This window comes from Chenopodium quinoa, unplaced genomic scaffold (assembly GCF_001683475.1).
Source record: "Chenopodium quinoa cultivar QQ74 unplaced genomic scaffold, ASM168347v1, whole genome shotgun sequence".
Lineage (NCBI taxonomy): Eukaryota > Viridiplantae > Streptophyta > Magnoliopsida > Caryophyllales > Amaranthaceae > Chenopodium > Chenopodium quinoa.
The window spans coordinates 1,765,491-1,787,495 of NW_018745523.1; the positions used below are offsets into that span (position 1 = coordinate 1,765,491).

The 22,005-nt window shown below is 31.8% G+C and overlaps 1 protein-coding gene across 2 annotated transcripts; it reads right to left on the minus strand.

Annotated features, from left to right (window-relative positions):
• Positions 1-589: 589 nt before the first annotated feature.
• Positions 590-4,499, minus strand: LOC110715540 (uncharacterized protein DDB_G0290685-like). Of its 2 annotated transcripts, none has more exons than XM_021894125.1 (7): positions 4,093-4,499; positions 2,544-3,450; positions 1,739-1,892; positions 1,465-1,626; positions 1,266-1,373; positions 1,105-1,173; positions 590-971 (listed from the first exon to the last, which is right to left on the minus strand). In XM_021894125.1, the coding sequence occupies exons 1-7, from the start codon at positions 4,226-4,228 to the stop codon at positions 735-737; spliced, it is 1,773 nt and encodes a 590-aa protein (XP_021749817.1). In that variant the 5' UTR covers positions 4,229-4,499; the 3' UTR covers positions 590-734. The 2 variants fall into 2 exon arrangements, with proteins under 2 accessions (XP_021749817.1, XP_021749816.1); XM_021894124.1 differs by having other exon boundaries at positions 4,087-4,499.
• Between the last annotated feature and the right edge of the window lie 17,506 nt (positions 4,500-22,005).

A 22,005-nucleotide genomic window follows, 5' to 3' on the forward strand; every position in this document is an offset into this window, starting at 1 on the left:
TTCTTTCCAAAAAAGTTAATTTTTCACATAACAGGCTTTAATTATCTATAAGCTATAAACACCAAAAAAAAAAAAAAAAAAAAGAAAAAAAAAAAGAAAAAATCTATAAGCTATGACACACAAGTATAAGTATTACAGTACTTAAATAACAATCGCTAATATGTATAGCATGTTACACTTGTTTGTACAAAATATATCTCGTACTAGTTCTTCATGGTTAATACTCGTATGTAAAAAGATTAAACTTACCTGTAAAAAATACTTCATATAAAATAAATTCACAAGGCCATGCAGCAAAGATTTAAAATAAACATGCTTTGTTTCATTATTTATTTATTTTTATATATTTTTCTTGTTTAGAAATTTATTTATAAATTCTAAATGCAAACTGTGGAATAAAAAAATTGCTGCTCAACTCTATTTCCCAAATGTTTACTTCATTTTAATTTTATTAGAGGTAATATCATTTGTGATCCTGTAACACTGTTAAGACTAGCACAAGAAAAGCAAGTGCAGCAGAACCTGTAATGCAAAAGAGCTCAAGAGCAGCATCAACTGAACCACAGATAACCAGCAGACTAGCAGAGGATAACTGTTAAAAACATTTGACTTTTTCTAAAGTATAATGTTTAAAAAAGTATAATGTTTAAACCAAGCCTAAGGATTCTAAAAACCAGCTAAGGAGGACTAATATTTGCTGTCTCAATTGGTCTACCAACTAGGAAGAATGATAACTAAGTAGAGTGTTTCACAGGAGTAGGAAGAGTAGCACCCAGGACAGGAAAATCTTTGTCAGTTGGAATGCGCGGGCGCCTAGAAGCAGGAGCACGTGCAGGTGTGCGTCCAGCAGTATCACTGTTAGTCCGGTCGTTGAAGCTACCTTGCTCACCACGACCACCACGCCCTTGCCCCCTTCCACCAGAACTCCGACGATGGAAAGTTTGCTTGAAGATTTCATGTACCTCGACAGCCTGCTCAATAAATAAAAGACAACTATGAATCTAAAGATAGAACACTCAGCAGGAAGGCAAGTTACAAGAATCATTGACCAACAGCTACGAAGAATGCAAAAACAGACAATCAATCTCACTAACTTGTACATACCACAAATTTACAGCTCTTTTCCTTCTTCTCAAGGCTTCCATCGTTCTGCAGCTTTTCCTGCTCAGATATCTGACATACAAATTTAAGAAACATTCATTATTAAAGATCTAGATTAAGCCATACAAGTAATTAAGTTCTGAACTATCAAAACACCAACTCACCAGATTTACATCACTCTCAGTAACCTCTCCATTGTCTTCTGTCTTTGAAGTCTCTGTTGCTTGATTCTTGGGACTATTTTTCTTCTTTTGCTTGTCCTTAGCAGATTTCTACATAACATTTTATATAACAACTACTCAAAACTGAACTCCAAATCCCCACAAATGGATACCGAAACCAAAATGAGAATTAAACACTCACCCATATCTCATCGATAGCAACAGGCTTTTTCTCAATCACTCGCATTCCCTCCAATTCCTTGTCAATAGCCACTTTCCTCAATTCTGTCTTCTGCGAATTCAGCGCCTGTTTCTTCTCGAAGAGCAGTTTTTCATATTGATCCAGAGTCATGAGTGCAGCTTCCTAAAGAACAGTAATTGTGAAAGAGGAAGATTGATTAGTCTTTAAGCCAAAGAAACATGCCTCTTACTGAGGTACCAGAACATATACCTTCATGAGGTACCAGAACATATACCTTCATTTCCTCTTTCTTTTTAAGCTCAAGCTCGGTTTTCTTTTTCTGCACTTCTGTATCCTCTGGGACTCGAGTATCTTCAGAGACCTCTTCAGTAATGTTATGTTCTTCAATTTCTGCAGCTTTTGAGGCTTCCCAATCCATTTCAGCATCACTGTTGAACCATTTAAACAAATAAACAAAAATGAATGCATAACTTCTTGACTACTGATTAATAAAGAATTTAATGAACTGAAAAGTTAGGAATAAAATCTCAGTTTCACCATATCCTAAATGAATATATGAAATGATTAGTACTTATATACTAAATGCAAATACTCTAGACACGAGAGGATGATAAAATGCTTGTGCTTGCATGCACTGAGATGCGTGATAACAAGATCAATCTGATCCTCAAGAAATATAAAGATGTAAGACTGCTTCACTCTCTCCCTACTCTATCTTTCAGTTGTGACCACTAACTCTTCCTCTTTTAAATACAATAGTCTTCTAATCTAAGAATATATTTTCTTCTGCGTATTGAGATATCTCCCTCAAACAATAAGATTGCAGAGAAGCACACTAAACCAGTCATACAAATCCCTGGTATATAATTTAAATACTACTTGTTTAATATACCAGCATACATATGCAAAAATACCTTGACTTACGACCATCAAGGTAATTATGATCATGAACCTCTATACTTGAAACATATGAATAGAAGCAAATAACTCGGAGCATAATGACATAAGAACCTCAATGACAAGCAGCATGCAGAAAACACAGTGACAAAAGATCTTCGTAAAAATCCTTAGTTACTTACCCTCCAGAACCATTGATATGTACAGCTCTAAAATCATGCCCATCATCAGTCCTACCTCTTTCCCTGTTTCCACCATAACCTCGCCTCTCACCACCATAATTCCGGTTTCCATTTCTGTATTTCCTATCTTCACCTCCAGCTCTATTGTCTTCAGTTACATCCACTTCCATACTATGCTGTTCAGAATTGGCATTGGTATCTTGAACCTTATCCTCGTTACCTCTCCTCTCACCATCATAGCCCCGCCTTCCATTCCTGTATCTTCGTCCATCTGCAGCATTATTACCCTGACCTTGATTCACATACCCTCTTCTCTCACCACCATATCTTTGGTTTCCATTTCTGTATTGCCTCTGTCCATCTGCAGCACCATAGTCTTGAACTTGTTCCCCATAACCTCTCTTCTCCTCAACATCGTTCCCATTCTTGTAACCATGCTTATATCCAAAAGCGCGGTCATTATAAGCATAACCCTTCCCTTGACTCTTCGAAACCTCCTGCCACCCAGCATCATCATTTACGGTTTGAATATTACCCCACACATTTTCGCCACCAGAAGCCTCATTCACATTACCCCACCCATTTTCGCCACCAGAAGCCTCATTCACATTACCCCACCCATTTTCGCCACCAGAAGCCTCATTCACATTATCCCACCCATTTTCGCCACCAAAAGCCTCATTTACATTATCCCCCCACCCATTTTCGACACCAGAATCCTTACCATGGCCTTGACCCCAATCAAGGCTTTTTCCATCTCCAACTGCATACCCACTTCCATAAGAATCTCTACTATGATTCCATTCAAGTCCACCACCTCCCTGAACATCAAAATCCCAACCATTTCTGTTATCATGGCTTCCATCCCAATGACCTTTTCCTTTCCTACTACCACTACCATTGCGGGCTAATACAAGTCAACAAACGCAAGAAGCAAACACATAAATCAGTGATCACCAAAGATTTATCAAATCCCATAGAATTAAGCAATAACTTAACAATCATATAATGCAAAATCTTTGAACTCCATGTAACAAGATTCGTAATCTACTATTGGCCTCAAGCAATTCAAGTCGGAATAATAAATTCAAGACAGCCCTGTTTATATAATTTGGGTACAATAATTCGAGTCGGGTCAGGTTTGACATGCCTAATTGAGTAATTGATGTCAATTATACATTTCTAAATAGAATCACTAACAAGAACATCAAATTCTACCATAAAAGGTGAATATCAAATATAATAATAAACAATTATCCTTACAAAGCAAGTACGATTATTAAACAGGAAAACAGCACATTCATATAACTTTTTCCAATTAAACAAATACATTAGTCCTAAACATCATTAAATAAAGCAAACATTTTCCAAAAAAGATCCAAAAAAACAGAATGTAATTTGCCAAATATTAAAGAAACATAACATTATATTAAACCCACAAAATTGAATAAATTAAACAATCAAGAACATAGTGAGTTATCAGACGTTAAATTTAGCCCTAAAACCCTAAAAAAATCATCAAAAAAAATAAAAAGAAAATTACCAAAACCTGAAGTTTCATCCTCTTTATGCGCATGAATCATCGAGTCAACAGCTTTGTTGACAATGCGATTGAAAAGAGCTTCAACGTCATCATCCTCTACGTCGTCGTCGAGTAAAGCGAACGAGTTCACAGACTTCGCCATTGATGACAGAAAAAAGCTTAAAAACAGAGGTTTTTAAAAAAAACAAGAAATTTTATTTTTTGAGGGTTTATTATTGAGACATTTGTAAAGAAAACGAAAACCCAAATTTCAATCAGAGTTTTGAAGAAAACCCAGAATCCATAATTGGATTATTTTTCGGAAGAGAAAAAACAGAGGAGAGAGAAAAAGGAGGTTTGTGAATGGGGATTGCTTAAGAAGCAAGAGAGTGTGAGAAATTGGAAGAAACGAAGGTTGTGATATTTATAGTGGGGTTGATGATTTACTGTTGATGGAAATGAAAATGACCTAGGGTTGTGCTAAATCATTTTTTTTTTTTTTTTTTTTTAACGAGGAAAAAAAAAGTACTTATTCCTTAAGTTTTCAAAGTAATTTCCTTAAATTGGAAAATAATGGACTTTATAAGAAATACATACATATAGCCCATTTCTCAATTAGTCCACAATGAAAATTAAAATGCATACTAAACGAAGTCTTCATTTGGATTTCTTAAGCTAATTGTCTTTCCTCATATTATTGCACAAATGTATTTTTTTTTTTCTTAAGCTAATTGTCTTTGATTTTCAAGTTTATTTGAGGGTATCATAATAGACTAACAGGGTATTGAACAAAAGATTTGGTAAATTATATGAGTAGTGATTAATAATTTTACTTTTTTTTTTTAAGCAATGCTTAAATATGTTAAGTTAGGTTTCAAAAAAAAAAATGTTAGGTTAATTATTAGCAATGTTCAATCAACAACTTGCTTTTAGAGGTATAAAATGATAATGTAATAACATAAGTAAATTTGGTCATATATAGTAATTTAGGGTGCAATAGTGAATGCCTAATTTTCTAAAAGGCAATCTATATTTTAACATTTGAATTGTACTAATTCTTGTGTGTAAGCATTCTAACTCATTCTTTATCAACCACCAATGCAAAAAGTAAAATTAACTACTCAAATCTAGTATTCAAGGTTGAATCTACTCGATTTACTTAAACACAATCTTAATCAAATTTATCGGTGTTAAATAACCATGATATTATATGATTCGTATTTTTAGTGTGACCACGTGAGGAATAAAAATCCAAGCTTCCTATTGATAAAATCAAGTTACACTAATACAAAATTTGGAAAACGTACCGCTAATAAAAGTCCCATTATGTCTACAACGGGTTTATTGAAGTATGAGACCTAACAACAGAGGTTACAGCCTAACAAGTCTCTAATATGTGCAAAGGCCCAATATCTTGTTGAAGTAAATACAAAGAAAGATAAAAACCCGTTGTCCAACTTAACGCGTCTCTAACGTACACTAAGGCCCACTACTATTGTTAGAGTAACTCTTACCTAATCAAATTATATTTTTGGTAGTTTTTGTACGCATAAAATGGTAAATACTCCGTATATAAGAATACATAATGTGATTTTTACGCTTTAAACTAGATAAGCTGGTTAAAGTGTTTATTTAAGGGTTCGTTTGACATCGTTGTGGTTTTCTGTTTTTTGGTTTTTTGTTTTTTACAAGTATATTATATATATCACATATTGAATAAAAAATTATTAAGACTTGTAAAAATCATGATAATTTTGAAAACTGACAACAGAATAATTGAAACACCTTTTTCTGGTTTCCTGTTTTTTTTGGTTTTTAGTTTTTTAAAAAAAGGAAACTAACCAAAAATGATACCAAATAAGCCCTAAAGTTTCTGTTTCATTGTATTCAATCGTCCAAGGCCAAACAATTGGACAATTGCTCACAGGAAGACCTTATACCCAAACCCCCACTGTAGATCGAGTTTAATCATTTGACCCGTTTAATCAAACGTGTCGTAAACCCTTAATACTAAATCAATTTTTTTAAAAAAAATCCAGAAATATAGAGGTGTATTTCTTATGAAAAATTAATTCGGTAAAAAATGGTAACGTTATGCTATAAAATGGTAAGAATACATCATTTTGAGATACGCACACAAAAAGAATACAAGCACCGAAGCACATAATGTTATTCCCCGTTCAATTCGCTTTATTTGTGCTGAATTGGATTATTTTAATTGAACTGAAATTAATTTCATTGAACTGAAATTATTTTTGCTGAACTGAAATTATTTTTACTGATTTTCTATTATATTTCTTCTTTATATTTACTGATTTTACTGAACTGAAATTATTTTTGCTGAACTGAAATTATTTTTACTGAACTGAAATTAATGTTACTGAACTAAAAACTATTTTTACAAAATATTAATACGTATTTTTTAAGGTAAAGTGAACAGTGCATAAATAATGAGAGTGAAGGATAGCTCAAGTGGTTAGAGATTTCCTCCGTTGTCAAGTGATTCTTCCCCAATTTTAAATCCGACTTAAAGAATTGCAGCTGGTCATCTTTTGCCCACAAGGCCACAAGACAAGACTTAAAATTCTGGGCTAAAGCCCAATCAGACCAATCCCCTAACACTTGAGCTCAAAATGGGTCATTATAGCCCGACCAATAATCTACTCTTAAATATATTGAGTATTTTTTTTAAGACTAGAGACCAATAATAGTTGATTAGTTTCATTTCGTCAATCATTAATATAAGATAGTGCTTTCATTAGTGGTTAGTAAATTGTGGTAATATTTGTGAAAAGCTATTGGATCAAACAATTTTGTGTCTAAAGGGTGCACTTTGTATATATTTCCAAAATATTCACTACCTTAATGTATGATAAATACACATACATGTCAATATGTCATACATTTGCTTTTGCTATAGTCAAGATTGCCAATCATAAATCACAATTTAATTAATTGTAACTCTTCAACAAGCTAACAATTAAAAATCCAACCAATGTCCACTAATTATCAAGATTGTTGACCATGGTTCAAATAATTTGAAAAATATATAAATAAAGCACTCATAATGTTTTTTTTTTTTTTTCATTTTCAAATTTCAAATGTCGTATGTTATGACTTATATACTACATACTGAACTTAAATGTAGTCGTATACGAACAAGATAGGTTGATTTTAGTGTTAAATAAAACTTGAAACTTTGTAACTAATAATAAAACTAACTTCGTCAAACCAAACAATGCAAGACCAGTGGCTTATACTTATCTTTTTTTTTTGAGGGAATAAAAAAAAAAAATATTTTTTTTTTTTTTTTAAGTTTAAATAAGATAAGTATATTGGCTTATACTTATCTTATTTCAACTTAACCTTTTTTTTTTTTTGGATTTATCTTATGATACTTCTTATAATACGAACTCGTCATATCTTATAGTTGTACAAAGTATTATTTTACTTTATTTTCAATGTACTAAATATTATATATATGAGTGTTTATATACTTATTACTTTTTTAATAAGTTCAAATAAGTTAAACGAAACAATTACTATTCCTATACCCATTTTATCATTTGCGCCGCTACTTAAGTGTATAAAATAATAAATCAAAAAGAACCGACCAATATTATTTAATCTCCCTAGATCGTAAAAGAAAACATAAGATAAGAACAAAGTAGTACAAGTGTTAATCAAGAGAGAAGACAAAGAACACTAATTAATTTAACTACAAAAAGGAAGATGTAAAAAGCCAAAGACAAAGAAAAGCAGTTCACCAGCATCACCACTGACGATTGTACTAATAATTCCTTAAACCATTCTCTTAATGAATTATTAATTTAATCAATTTCAGAGATAAGACAATAACAACTTGACAGTTAATTATGTAATTATGCTGTATTATACTAATAATTAACAAGGTTGTAGAGTAGTTTATGTTGTACGTGTAGTGTTAAGTTGTAGACAAAAGTTACAGAACTATTTGGAACAAACATTAGTGTATTCTTCACAATATAAGCATATAGTATAAAAGACATCTAAGAAACAATTATTAATTTTAATTTGACAAAAGAAATATTATATTCAGCGTACAATAATTACAACGAAAGTACGTACCACCCCCTACGATAATAAAGTAATTAAGACATAATTATAAAATTAATTAGCTTAATTATATAGCCTGAGTAACACCTCTTATGTTGGAAGTATGTCCTAAAAATCCCACCAAGTTCTTTAAAATAAATTTAGTTTAATGTTTTAACATGATGAAACATTCATTAGCCTTTGTCACACGGGCACCCAATCAAAAGGCTATTGGTTAAGGTTGAATTAATTGTTTATTTTTTGATAAGTAGTATTCCTATTTTTCAATTGGAAAAGAGAATAATCCATATCATAATGACTAATGAGACTAATGAGAGCCATCAAAATCACATATTGTTGGATAATACACTTCCAAATGTTTTTGAATTGTATTTGAATATTTCATCATCGGTTTGTCTCCTACAAACAACCCATCACATTTTATGAACTTTGACAACGATGATAACTTTTATTTAAGCCTAAAACTGAAGCATGTTTGATTTCTAATTTTGAATCATTACATAAAGTTATAAACCCCCTCAATTTTAAAAGGCCATGTTTGGTGAATAGCTTAAAGCTGAAAGCTGAAGCTGATTTTGACTAGCTGATTGTATTAACTGATTTGACTAACTTATTTTATTAGTTGATTGTATAAAAGTATTTGGTAAATAGGTGATAGTTTAAAGTTGATTGAGTATGTGAAATTACCAATAAGCTAATTGTGCGTAGGTAGTTTTGGTATAATTTAAAGTTAAATGGGGGTATAAGTGTCATTTCACCATAAATTAATGAATAAGCTAATTGAAAAAGCTCTTAAAATAAGCTTTTTCAAAAAGAGCTTATTTAGTGGAATAAGCTCTTCAAATAAGCTTCCCACCAAACACTTTGAATTAGCTTATTTAATAGACAATAAGCTAATTTTGCTCAAATAAGCTATTTACCAAACATAGCCAAATTAAATTAATTAGAAGTCATGTTATCCTTAATTGTATGTATGCGAATATTTTTACTGTAAATAACAATAAAACACGAATCTTTTTTAAAAAAACACTTTAAATTCCATTAAGAAGCCATATACTTTGTATTCTCACTATACATGAAGTTGTTTAACTAGTAAGTAAAAGTCGTGGATAATCAATAGTGTACTCACTCAAAACAGGTAAGAATAAGAAGAATGTCAATTTGAAAAAATGTAATACAAGAGTACATACACTCGCTTTCTTCCATATACATAAACCGAAAATTTCAAACTTGCTAATGATAAAATTTCAATCCTAAATCAATTGACGACTTGAACATAGGTAGTAGAAGTATGTATTCAACGTTTCAAATCCTAGAATATCTTTCATGTCACATAAACATTATTATGATGGACTTCCCCATCAACTTCAAATAGTTACAAGACCATCAGCCAAAAGTGCCAAAGATACTATGTATCAATTTAAGTGTGGTGCCCCATTATTCATGCAATTGAGGAAATCATCCCAATATTTATTAGTAGTAGGACTACGTACGTACCACTAAAGACACAATCACACAAATTTAGATAAGGTGTATGTTTCAACCTTTTCAATATATTTTCATTAAATCTAAAAATTAAAGGACCATCCACTTATAAAAATCATTTCACTAGTGTTTATTATTTATAATTTTATATATTTTATGTATCTATCGTTTTTTTTTTTTTTTTTTTTTTTAAAATACCATATATAGGGCCAAATTTTGTTTTATTTCATTCTACTTTGAAAGATACACAATCAATATTCAATTCTTATTATATATAATAATTTGTATCATATATTATATAATATGTGATCTATCTCCATAACATCTTGCTAAGTTTTGGTCTAGGAGAAAGCATTTCTATCACTTTCAGCTTTTATTTATATCCTTAAAAAGTGAGTAATGGCTAGGTGTGGTGAACTTGTAACTAACTCGATTAAATAATAAATCAAACAATAAAATGCTAAATTTCATTTAATAAACAATTAAACAATGAGATATGTTGGACACTTGTATATAAAAGTATAAAACGATGAAATTGAAGAAGTCTAGTACAATTGACTAACCAAATCTTTTAGTGTACTAAAACTTTCTTAGTATATCGACTTGCAAACACTAGCAAACAAAAGTGTCAAATTTGCATGGTTACTAATTATATTACTTAAATTAGGTAGTTGTAGGTTTCGATTTTTTATTGCAATTTTATGATATCTCGGGATATTTCTACCCTCTTTTTATTATGATGAGCTTATTCTATTTGCATGAGAGGAATCATCTTGAGACGGTAGGTTGATTTGGAGTATAATTAAGTAATTATTTACACTTTACATGAAAGATGATAACTTTGAATTTTCAATTCCCCCTAATTATTAGTTACCACTTTAGTTTAGCTTATTAGATCTATTATATACAAAAATGATGAAGACTAGAATTTCAAAGATAGGAAGGAGATAAATAGAGGGAGGGAACTAGGGAAGATAAAGAAAGAAAGGTACGTACTCCGTATAAATAAAAGAGAGATATTACAACTGGAACTAAATGGTAGTTCATGTTCAATTTGTTTAATTTTGATATGTAAGAAATGTAAACTAGAATAATGTTTAGAGAGAATAATTTTAACTTATCAATTGGCGCAAATGATAAGATCAAAGAAAATATTTTATGTTCTATTACCACTAAAAGAGAAAATTCAAATTTAGAAAATTTGTAGAGTACATGCAAGATGTTCCTTTTAGCCATTCTTGAAATACGGCTTTAAAACTATCAATAAAACCTTAAATTTTGATATGTAATTAGAAGTAGTTGATGCCAATTTCTTGGTCAAGTTAATTATATTTTTCACGTAAATAAACTTCCTTAATTTTCATGCAATGCATATTGATCTATGTTTTTCACGTGTCATTAATTGAACCATGTAACCAAACAATAAACTTAAAGCTTTAATTTCATAAGTAGTTATATATCAAAAAATAAAAAGCTTTTATGATTGTTATCCAACGATTAGGTAAAGACTAAAGTAGCCTATCTAATAACTTTTTCAATCTAATCTATATGTATTAACCCAGTTAGGGTAACAATCCGAGCTACATACTAATCACCTATACTATAATAGTGTGCAGATATTTATACATTAGCTTATTTTTATATATTTTCCTTCATTAATGTTACCAACAACTAAAGTTATGACATAATTAAAATCAAACTAAAAAAGATTTCCGGACATGACTATCTATGTGCGTGCATTAGCTACAATGACTTTAAAACTATAAATAAAAACTTAGATTTTGATGCAATGCATATTGATCTTATAATATAAAGTTAATTAGAAGTAGTGGATGCCAATTAATTTCTTTCTCTCTTATGGTTAAAATAATTACATTTTCAATCAAACCATACAAAGCTTTGGTGATATATAAATGTCAAACAGTTACATAAACATCGAAGTAACCTATCTAAGTTTTTCAATTACTATTGTACGTAACAACTAACACTAAGGGCATCATCTGAGTCACACACTAATTTCTTACTCTAGCTATCTATGTTAACCAATATAATCACGACATATGTAGCATGTAGCCATGTACTAGGCCACCTCTCAAGCCAACCCAGCCTCCCTAGCCCATCCTGCAGGCCAGCCATTTCTAATATTCAAATACACAAGCATGCACAGCTGACCTAAGCCAAGGAATATTATATAAGTAATCACTGATCATTTATTTATTAAGGAAGAAAAATTGGGTTTTCATAATCATAATTGTAGTAATAATAACTTCCATAATATAAAATATATCAAGCAATAAGTAACTTGGACACTTGGTTATGGTATGTGAACCCGACCGGAGCCCGGTTGAACCGGCAAAGAGAAGGAATAAATTGGTACAACTTCTTAATAAAAAATCAATGAAACATAATATAAACTACGTATTAGCTTGCATCATACTATTTACAGATCTATTTGACTGAATATATCGTGCAGAGCATAACAACACCATGAGATTAACTTATCTAGGCAAGAGTAAATTCATTGTAAAAAATGTATATGAAGGTTATATTACATACTACGTACATCATTATTACTTTAATTAGGCCCCTAAATTGACTAATAGTAATTCAAAATAATTGACTTTTATATGATTTGAGCCTTTGACATCACAATATATAATACGAGTGCATGTAAAACTTAGCTTTACCTTATCCAACTTATTTTGATCTAAGCTAATTTAATTTGAACTCCTTAAATTTGAATCTATCATTTGATTGTAATTTTTTTTTTTTTTTTTTTGAAGCACATTTGATTGCAATTACTTGGACTTGATTGCAAAATTAGTCCTTATTGAAACTTATTATTAGACCTAATTGGAAATTATATGAATTTATCGAACATAAGATTTATTTTATTAGGTGAAGAGAACACACCTTTTTGCGTACAAAATACCTATTTAATTTGCAACCAAATCTTAATAAAAAAAAAAAAAAAAAACTTACTATTCTTGGATAGCGTTTTTTGGGGGGATTTAACAAATGTAACAAGTAATTGATACTTCGTATAATAATTATGGAACTAAGTGGGAATTAACTTGCTAAGATGGTAACGTGAAGAATAAATAATATGCTTTGACTTTGCATAAGAGGTACATTTCTGTGTAAATGGCCACTTCCTAATTCTTATCGTGCTACATTATATACGAATAATTCTGAATGCCCAACTTATATATTGTCGTTGGTTGAATGATAAAAAAAATAATCCTTAATAATTTAGATACTTATAAACTCTTAATAACTTAATGATTAATTTCAAACTACTGAAACAAAAAATCATAAAAATGATTGCATGGTATTTTTCTTGCATTAAAATTGATTATATAATACTTGATCACTAAATATCGCTACATATACTTATATATCTAAGTTGAGATTTATTTCACTTATATATTGTACTTTATACTTGTACTAAAAATAAAAAAAAATGGATGATTGTAATTTGTAAACTGTTGTCACCAATAGTTTATGGTTTTGATAATATAGCACGTAAATTATTATGCCATGATATATAGCTTAAAATTAGTATATAGTAACAATTTGATGTTTAGGTACGTAAGTGTTAAAATTAGCTAGTGCTTATGATTTTAGATGGTACACGATAGAACAGCTAGCTAAGGAGTAGTTTCTAAAGTATTCAATTTTATAAGGTTTTATAGTTAACCAACTTTTTCCTCTTTTATGAACAAAAGCAAAATAAGCCAAATTTAGCTTTAACTCTTTTCATATTTTGGAAACTTTGATTGTATTATTACTAAATGTGTATAATATTAATACTGTAATGGTATAATGACATATAGTACAGTGTCTACCAAACAAAGTTCGAGCCTCACTAACTACAAATTGCTTGGGAGTACGTAGGGGGATACTACCTTACCTCCCCTCTCTACTCTCAAGTGCTGACCTGTTGAGCTGGACTGGCTAAGCCTGTAAGAGGTGTGATCAGTAGGGTTTTTCATCTTACAATTACCTTAAACAAAAAAAAAAAAAAAAAAAAAAAAAAAAGTACAATGCCTTCTTTGTACTACTCTCTGCTTCTCTTTATTAGAGTCCCCTTTCTAACATTTATAATTTATGCCTTTTCTTAAAGAAAAATAAATAAATTAAGGGTTTGTTCACATTTACTGAGCTGAACTGAACTGATTGGAGCTGAACTGAACTGTAATGAACTAAGCTGAAATCAATATTTTTGAGAGAGGGAAATTAGGAGCTGAACTGAATTGAACTGATTGGAGCCAAACTGAACTGATTAGAGCTGAACTGAATTAAACTGAAATTATGTAAATGTGAACAGGCCCTAAGTACTTATATTCTATATCAAATTTCAAATCGTATTGTCATCAACAGAAGATAATGTAAACCCAATGATTTAAATGAATAGTTTTATACAAGCAAAAACCATGCAAAAATTGTAAGATACATATAATCTTTTAGTTTGTGACAGTGGAGGTTCCTAGATTATCTTTTACGAAGTACTTTGTAATAACAGAAATATCATCAACGATTACACTTTCAACATATATAGCCATATAGGAAACACAAAATTGTTTATTACCGAAACAATAACCTTCATGAAGGCATTAAATTAGCAATTGATTCACTTCAAAAAAAAAAAAAAAAAAAAAAAAAAAAAAAAAAAGCAAGTGATTGCAATATTGTATCAAAAAAATTATTGTAAAATTAAAGCCGATAACCTTCTATTCATCAATTACGTTCAAGGTTCCCGTAGAAGATTGATCACTAATTCACTACGAGTATCACTTAGTATGTTCTTATTCCCTCCGTTCCATAATAATTGACATATTCAATATTTTAGGTCGTTCTACAATAGTTAACACATTATTAATTTTTGAAAATGGACCACTGTTATAAAATTATTTTTTTATACTCTATAGGCCCACTACTTATTATTAAATACTAAATTAAGATCATCCTCTCCCCATCATGACAACTATCCCTACTTACTTTTTAGCAATAGAGTAATACAAAAGATCATATTTTCTATAATAAACAAATATATTAAAAGGACCCACTTACATTTTTATTTAACTACGTGCTACCTCCAACGTCCCAAGTATTATAGGACGGAAGGATTATATAGTTATATGTATTGTCTATAATCTAAATACTTTGAGAAATTAAGAGTCTGAGACTATGAGTAAAAAAAGGGTATGTTTGAACCCTCAACAAAGATTATTTCCTTACTAATAGACTAGGGCCTTGTTCTTCTAGTATACTTTGCTCTGCTCTACTCTACTGAAATTTGTTCTGTCTTGTTATGTTTAAACTTGTATGCTCTGCTTTGTATTGTGTTGGAAGTCCTGCTTTGCAGTACTGAAATTTGCCCTGCCCTGCTCTGCTCTGTTCTGTCCAGAATCTCAAAAGAACAGGGCTTAGGTCAATGCATGTTCTTTAATTTTAAGCTGAATTTAATTGAAATAAAATACGGACTAATAAACTAAGTTAAACCGCCTGAACTTGACTAATAAACTAATTACTCCGTAAAAATAAGTCGAAAAGAACAGAGTCGTAATAGGACTAACACTAGCTTAGTTGGTACGGAGTACTATATACTATGGAGTAATATTCGAAGCCGTTTCTCCGCAAATATCTAGCCTGACTCCAATCAATTGGAAAGGAGTGTCCTCAAAGGTACTATTAGACTTGGCTCGAACCTCAAAATAACATCCAAATAAAACTCTTTAATAGAGCTAGTGGCATTTTGGAGGTGCACAAGAGCTCTAAATTCCAAGCAAGATTGCCAATTATGTCACACCGACCAAAAACTATGGTCAGCGGATAAATTTAATGCAACAACGTAATCTGTCTTAATAGTTATAGTTCATAGCCTACAAGATTATCATTATCTTAATTTCTATATTCAATCATTGACCAAAACCCTACATTCTAATTTAATGTCCACTCTATTAAACAACTTTTTTCATGGCTTTTATGTCTTATCTTGTGAGTTTTGTTTCTGATTTTATATCTTCTCTTAATCGACTTGATTTCTATGCTAGCTAATTATAGTTCTCTATACAATTTTATATGAATAATTCATGATTAACATGTAATCAATCATCTAACAATCAATAGAATAAGGAAAAAGTATATAAATAAGCATTTTCTTTTTTCTTTATAAGCCTTAGCTCATTTTGATATGTTTCATGGTCATATTTATTATTTTTTTTACATGTGTAGCTAATACAAAGTCTATAAAATTGTACATCTTAGCTTAGTTAATTATTAATTATTATACCACTTCAGAAAATTTAACTAAATTAAACCTTTTCATCTGATTTAAATATTTAATTGCCGTTATACTTATAAAAAAAATACTGATACCCTATAACCTATACATTTTTTTTTATATTACTATTATTGGTGTTCAACCAAAAGCTTGAATTGATAGAGTATATAAACTGATCTTGGGCTTCAACCAAAAGTTTAACTCATGTTTTTTTTATATAACTATAAGCAGTAGACTTTTAAAACCCAAAATGACAAAGGATCTCATAATTCTTACAAATGTAAGGGTTTGTTCTCATTGATTGAAATGAGCTGAAGTGAACTGAACTTAACTTTTTAGACCTGAACTGGATTGAAATGAAATGGAAATGATCTTATGAGAACAAGCCCTAAGTGAAGGAAATGTGTCCTCGACTTTAGTGCAATTACTTAATATAATTATGGATCGTATTATGGAGATAGTAATTCGTTTATTTGGGTCGTCTATACGTCTTGCTAGAGAATGCTATAGAACTTTGGGTTAGTAAGTAACAAACCCGAAGCCCGCCTAAACGGATCCTACAAGGTCACACATTAAGATTGGATCAATAAAGAAACCCGAAGCCCAATGTGGGCCTTAGGGTGACCGGCCAAATAGGGAAAGGGGAGAGCAAAACCCTAACCTAATTAATAATAATATGATTATATATTAATTAGTTAGGGATAATTAAAATACACAGTATTCAGTTTTCTGAAAAACAACGTAAGTTTTCTCTCAATATTTTCTCTCTAAAATTGGTTCTCAACTCCAAGAAAGGTGAAAGGTTTTTCTCGTCCAACTAGCATTGGTGGAGTGTTGATTCAATCCGGTGGACCAAATAGAGGAGTTGCAATTGAGGCTCTTTAACTCCGGTAGAGAAGAAGATTGCTAAGAGGATTCACGCTTCAAAGGTTAATTCTAAACTATTATGTGATCTTTATTTTTATATGCAAGAGATCCTGTTTAGGTGCGTATGAATGTGATTCATGAAATTCCGCTTAGAGTACCTAAAACCTTACAGTGGTATCAGTTAGCCCCTTGCATATAATTTACTGATCACAATAATATGATTTATGATGTGTGAATTAGGCTAATTTTAATTTGATTAAGGGGAGGAATTGAATTATGGATTAAAATAACCTTATTAAAATATGATTTTAATTGATTGGAATTGATTAAATTGTGAATTTAATTGCTCAAATAGCCTCTAACCATATTTTTTTAAAGAACCCTAAAGCCCCAAAATTTCGAATTTGATGGTTATAAACCCTAATTTTCGATTTTAATTGTTAAATTCATATAATATAATCTATTTTTCATATTTAAAATTGTTTAGATATGATTAATTAATTCATGTAAAATTGGTTTTATTTGAATTGGGGACTATTTTATATAAAAAGCCCTAATTAATTAAAATGGAGATTTTGATTAATTTTTCTGAAATTATGCATAAAGGAGTTTGTGTTTAATTATAATTAGATCACCAAAATTAATTTTGCAAAAGTTGTGAAACTAATTTAACTCAAAAAAAAAAAACAGGAATTAAATTAAAGCTTGAAGGAGCAGCCACGGCTGGGTGGCAGAACAGCCACGGTGGCTGCTCCGGTGGTCGGAAAGGGCGTAGGGGCAGCGGCAGGTGGTCGGTGAGGGCAGGAGCAGAGCTGAACCTGCAACTGTTGAACGGTTTCAGCTCTGCTCGAGCTGATAGGGGTGCTGGGCAGCAGCCTGGTGCGCCGCTGTGGCTGGGCGGTTGCCTGGCTGCGGCGGGCAGCTGCTGCGGTGGCTGGGCTCCGGCCTGGCTGCTGCAGTGGCTGTGACGTGGCTGGGCAGCAGCTCAGTCACACAGCCCTGTTTTTCATTCTTAAAAAAAAAAATTGATAAAAATAAATTAAAAAAATAAAATTCTGATTTTATTTATTTTGGATAGTATTGAAAAACTGATTTTAAGGGGATATTGAGCAATTCCAATTAAGGTTGTTTTGAATTGATTATAAGATAATTACATAATTTGATTTTTTAATCTAATTAAAATTAGTTGGTTAGCTTATTTTTAAGATAAAATCTTTTAAGGTTGTTAGGATTTCAGTTTATCAAATATGATTTATATTCTAGGATTTCCTAATTTATTGATTTATCCACTTGACATAATTAAGAATATCTGATATTTTAATTATTGGCAAGTATAATATGTGATATTATTATGTGGCATTTTAATATATATGATATATTATTGCTATAAATGACTAGTATGACCCTAGATTTAAATTATAAATACGATCTGCGTATCATTATGTATTTTTGTAATTTAAATACGATCTGCGTATCGTTAAGTATTTTTGTAATTTTATTTAATTAGGAATTAGTTTAATTATTTAAATTCTTAATTAATCCAAAGAAGAGCCCAGATGAGAAGGCCCATGATGAAGGTGGATGGAGATCCATGAAGAGTCCAAGGAGGTGCCCATTCAGACTTAGTTTTTAGGATTAGGGGCCACACTAGCTCATATTTAATTTTGCATTTTAATATTATTCTTAAAATGCTTATAAGTTTATTGTATGTATGTTATCAATGCGCTAGAGTTCACTAATTAATAACGACATAATAACTACAAATATTGAGGTTTGCTTTTCCAAATATAAAGTACTTATTAACCCTTAATTAATAGTAATAGGTCATGCCTCCGCAGGGTATTGTTATTAATTTTGGGAGGTGAGGTGAAATTGCGAATTTTGCACACTTAATTTGGTTAACTTCAACAAAATCATCAAAAGCGTTTTGGATTTTGAAGCAAAGGGACAGTTAAGCATGAGATGTTTTTCTGTCTAACCAAGAATTACAAATGTTGTAATTAGTAAAGAGTTTACTTACATTGAAAATATAATTTTAAGAAAAGGCCTCCGTCTGCTTAACGTTGCATGTTGATAGGATCTTGGAATCACTTATTCAAATAGGGACATTAAAATTGAATAGAGTGCTAAGTAACCTAGAAACTATTGCATGTTTTAGGTGCTTTTATAAACATAAATTGAACTTTACCTTTTTCTGTCTGTAGATATCATGACTAATAACAACAACAACTCGATTTTTTGCGTCCGTCCCTTCCTTGAGAAGGATAGGCTGAACAGAGAAAACTTCATCACTTGGGAAAGGACCCTAAGACTTCTTTTAAAGTCGGAGGGTAAAGAGGTTGTCTTAGAAAACCCACTTCTAGTAGTGACTAATGAATCATTTGATGCTGATAAACATCGTGCTAAGCAGGCTAATGATAGGTCTACTCCAATCACTTGCTTCATGGTGGCGGCTATGGAACCGGACCTCCAAAGAAGGTTTGAGACCAAAGATGCTTACACCATTATGCAAGAGCTTAAGGCCATGTTTCAGAAACAGGCCAGGATTGAGAGATATTAGATCAATAAGGAGATTTTGGAATGCAAGATGGAAAATGGTGAATCTGTTCGCCAACATGCTTTCAAATGATGGGTCTTTTTGAAAGCATGGAACGTCTTGGATTCCCTTATAGCCAAAAGTTGGCTACTGATATCATTCTCCATTCATTGCCTGACAGCTTTAATCAGTTCAGGATGACTTTCAACATGAATGAGTCTGAAAAGACTTTGACTCAATTGCATGGGATGCTTGTCAATGCTGAAAGGAACATTCCCAAAGAACCAAAGAAAGAGGTTTTGATGGTTCAAAAGGGAAAGGGTTTCAAAAAGAAGGAGGCAGGCAAGAAAAACAAAGGCAAGCAAGTTGTCAAAAATTCTGAAAAGCCTAAGCAGACCGCTAAACCAAAAGTTGTTGCGGAAAGCAAATGTTTCTACTGTGAAAAGATAGGTCACTGGAAGAGAAACTGCCCCAAGTACTTGGAGGATAAGAAGTCAGGTGCTTCTAGTTCAGGTATTTATGTTATAGAAGTTAATTTGACTTCTACTTCTTTATGGGTATTTGATACCGGTTGTGGTTCTCACATAGTTAATGATGTGCAGGGACTAAAAAGAAGTAGAAAACTAGCAAAAGGCGAGGTGGAGCTTCGCGTCGGAAATGGAGCAAGAGTTGTTGCACTTGCCGTCGGAAGTTATAGTCTGCATTTACCGTCTGGATTAATTTTAGAACTTAATAATTGTTATTTCGTTCTGTCAATTACTAAGAACATTATTTATGTTTCTGTTTTGGATAATGAAGGTTTTTGCTTTGAGATTAAGAACAAATGTTGTTCCATTTCTTACAATAACATGTTCTATGCTAGTGCAAAATTGATTAATGGCTTATATGTACTTGATAGGACAGTGCAAGTCTATAACATAAATAGCAAGAAACAAAAGTCGAATGATTTAAACCCAACATATCTATGGCATTGCCGGATGGGTCATATAAACCAAAAGTGCATCCAAAAGTTACAAAAGGATGGAATCCTTACATCATTCGATTATGAATCATTTGATGTATGTGAATCATGCTTGTTGGAGAAAATGACAAAGTCACCTTTTACTGGAAAGGGTGAAAGAGCCAATGATCTCTTGTCACTTATACATACAGATGTTTGTGGGCCTATGAGTTCAAAGGCAAGAGGTGGGTTTAGTTACTTCATCATTTTTACTGATGATTTAAGTTGATATGGGTATATCTACTTAATGAAGCATAAGTCGGAATCATTTGAAAAGTTCAAAGAATTCCAAAATGAAGTACAGAATCAACTTGGTAAAACAATAAAAGCATTACGATCTGATCGTGGTGGCGAATATTTGACCCAAGAATTCGATGATCATTTAAAGGATTGTAGAATAGTTTCACAGTTGACTCCACCAGGGACGCCACAGCTAAACGGTGTGTCTGAAAGGAGGAATCGAACTTTACTGGATATGGTTCGATCAATTATGAGTCTTGCTGATCTTCCAATTTCTTTTTGGGGATATTCTTTAGAAACAGATGCACACACACTAGGGGTGAAAGTTCGGTATTCGGTTTGGATTATACCCCAAACCGAATCCAAACCGAATTATTTCGGTTTCTGATTCTTGGAACCGAATCCAAACCGAATTTGGATTCAATCCAATCCAATCCAAACCGAAATAATTCGGTTTTGAAAAATGGATCCAATCCAAACCGAATTTTTTTTGGGCTGTTGATTTGGGCCTTAAAATTGGGCTTTTAATCGGAAGTTTGTTTTGGCCCTTTTGTAGGCCTAAATTGGTGAATTACAATAGTTGGTCTTTAAGCCAAAAATTTGCCAAATTAAGGGAAAATCATAATAAAAAAATTTGTCCAGCCACTAGAATAAAATTACAAACACGATAAAAGTCTTAAAATGGAATAACAGTCTACAATGAGTCTACATGCAGCTAAAACCATAATAACATCAACTAAAATCAATATGGTAGATTGACAGCAGCTAGAATCAACATGGCAGGCAGCAGCTTCTTCATTTCTTCAACATGGCAGCTTCAAACAATCAAGCTCAACGATAACTAACAATAAAAAAAATAAACATGTTACATAATATATATAAATAAAGAAAAGGAAATCAATATAATCAAACAAACAAAACATCAATGTCGCCAATTTAAACATTATAGCATATCAATGTCATCATATTAGCCAATTTCGAACAGATCGAACAACAAATTAACGAATTCAAACAGAACAGAACTATTGAATGAAAACTTGAAAAGAGAAGTGGGAAATGAGTACACATCTAAGAAGAAGAAAAGCAGGAAAAGATAAGTGAAATTAACAGAACGAAAGTGAAATTAATAAGAAGAAGAGAAGCAAAAAAGGAGAATTCTTACCCTTGAGTGACTGAGTGAGAGGAGATAGTGAGGGAACGCGAACACGAGCGGCGCCGCGGCGGTGAACTGGTGGTAATTTTAGGGAGCACAAAACCACGAACACAAGCGGCGGTGAGAAACGAGATCTGCGGGAGCACGAAGCCACGAACACAAGCGAACTGATGGTGATAGACGTTGACCGGATATGTGGTGAGCGGACTGAGGAAGGTGGTGGTCGGAGCTACTGAGGTGGTGAGGGAGAAAATGGGGAAATTTTGGAGGATTAGGGT

Bases quoted from the DNA above. Each gene is read 5' to 3' on its own strand.
- LOC110715540 (XM_021894124.1), bottom strand. From the start codon at position 4,228: ATGGCGAAGTCTGTGAACTCGTTCGCTTTACTCGACGACGACGTAGAG. The intron at 3,451-4,086 runs GTAATTTTCTTT...GACTTGTATTAG, and splicing joins GGATGAAACTTCAGGTTTTG to CCCGCAATGGTAGTGGTAGT. The intron at 972-1,104 runs GTATGTACAAGT...TTTATTGAGCAG, and splicing joins AAAAGAGCTGTAAATTTGTG to GCTGTCGAGGTACATGAAAT.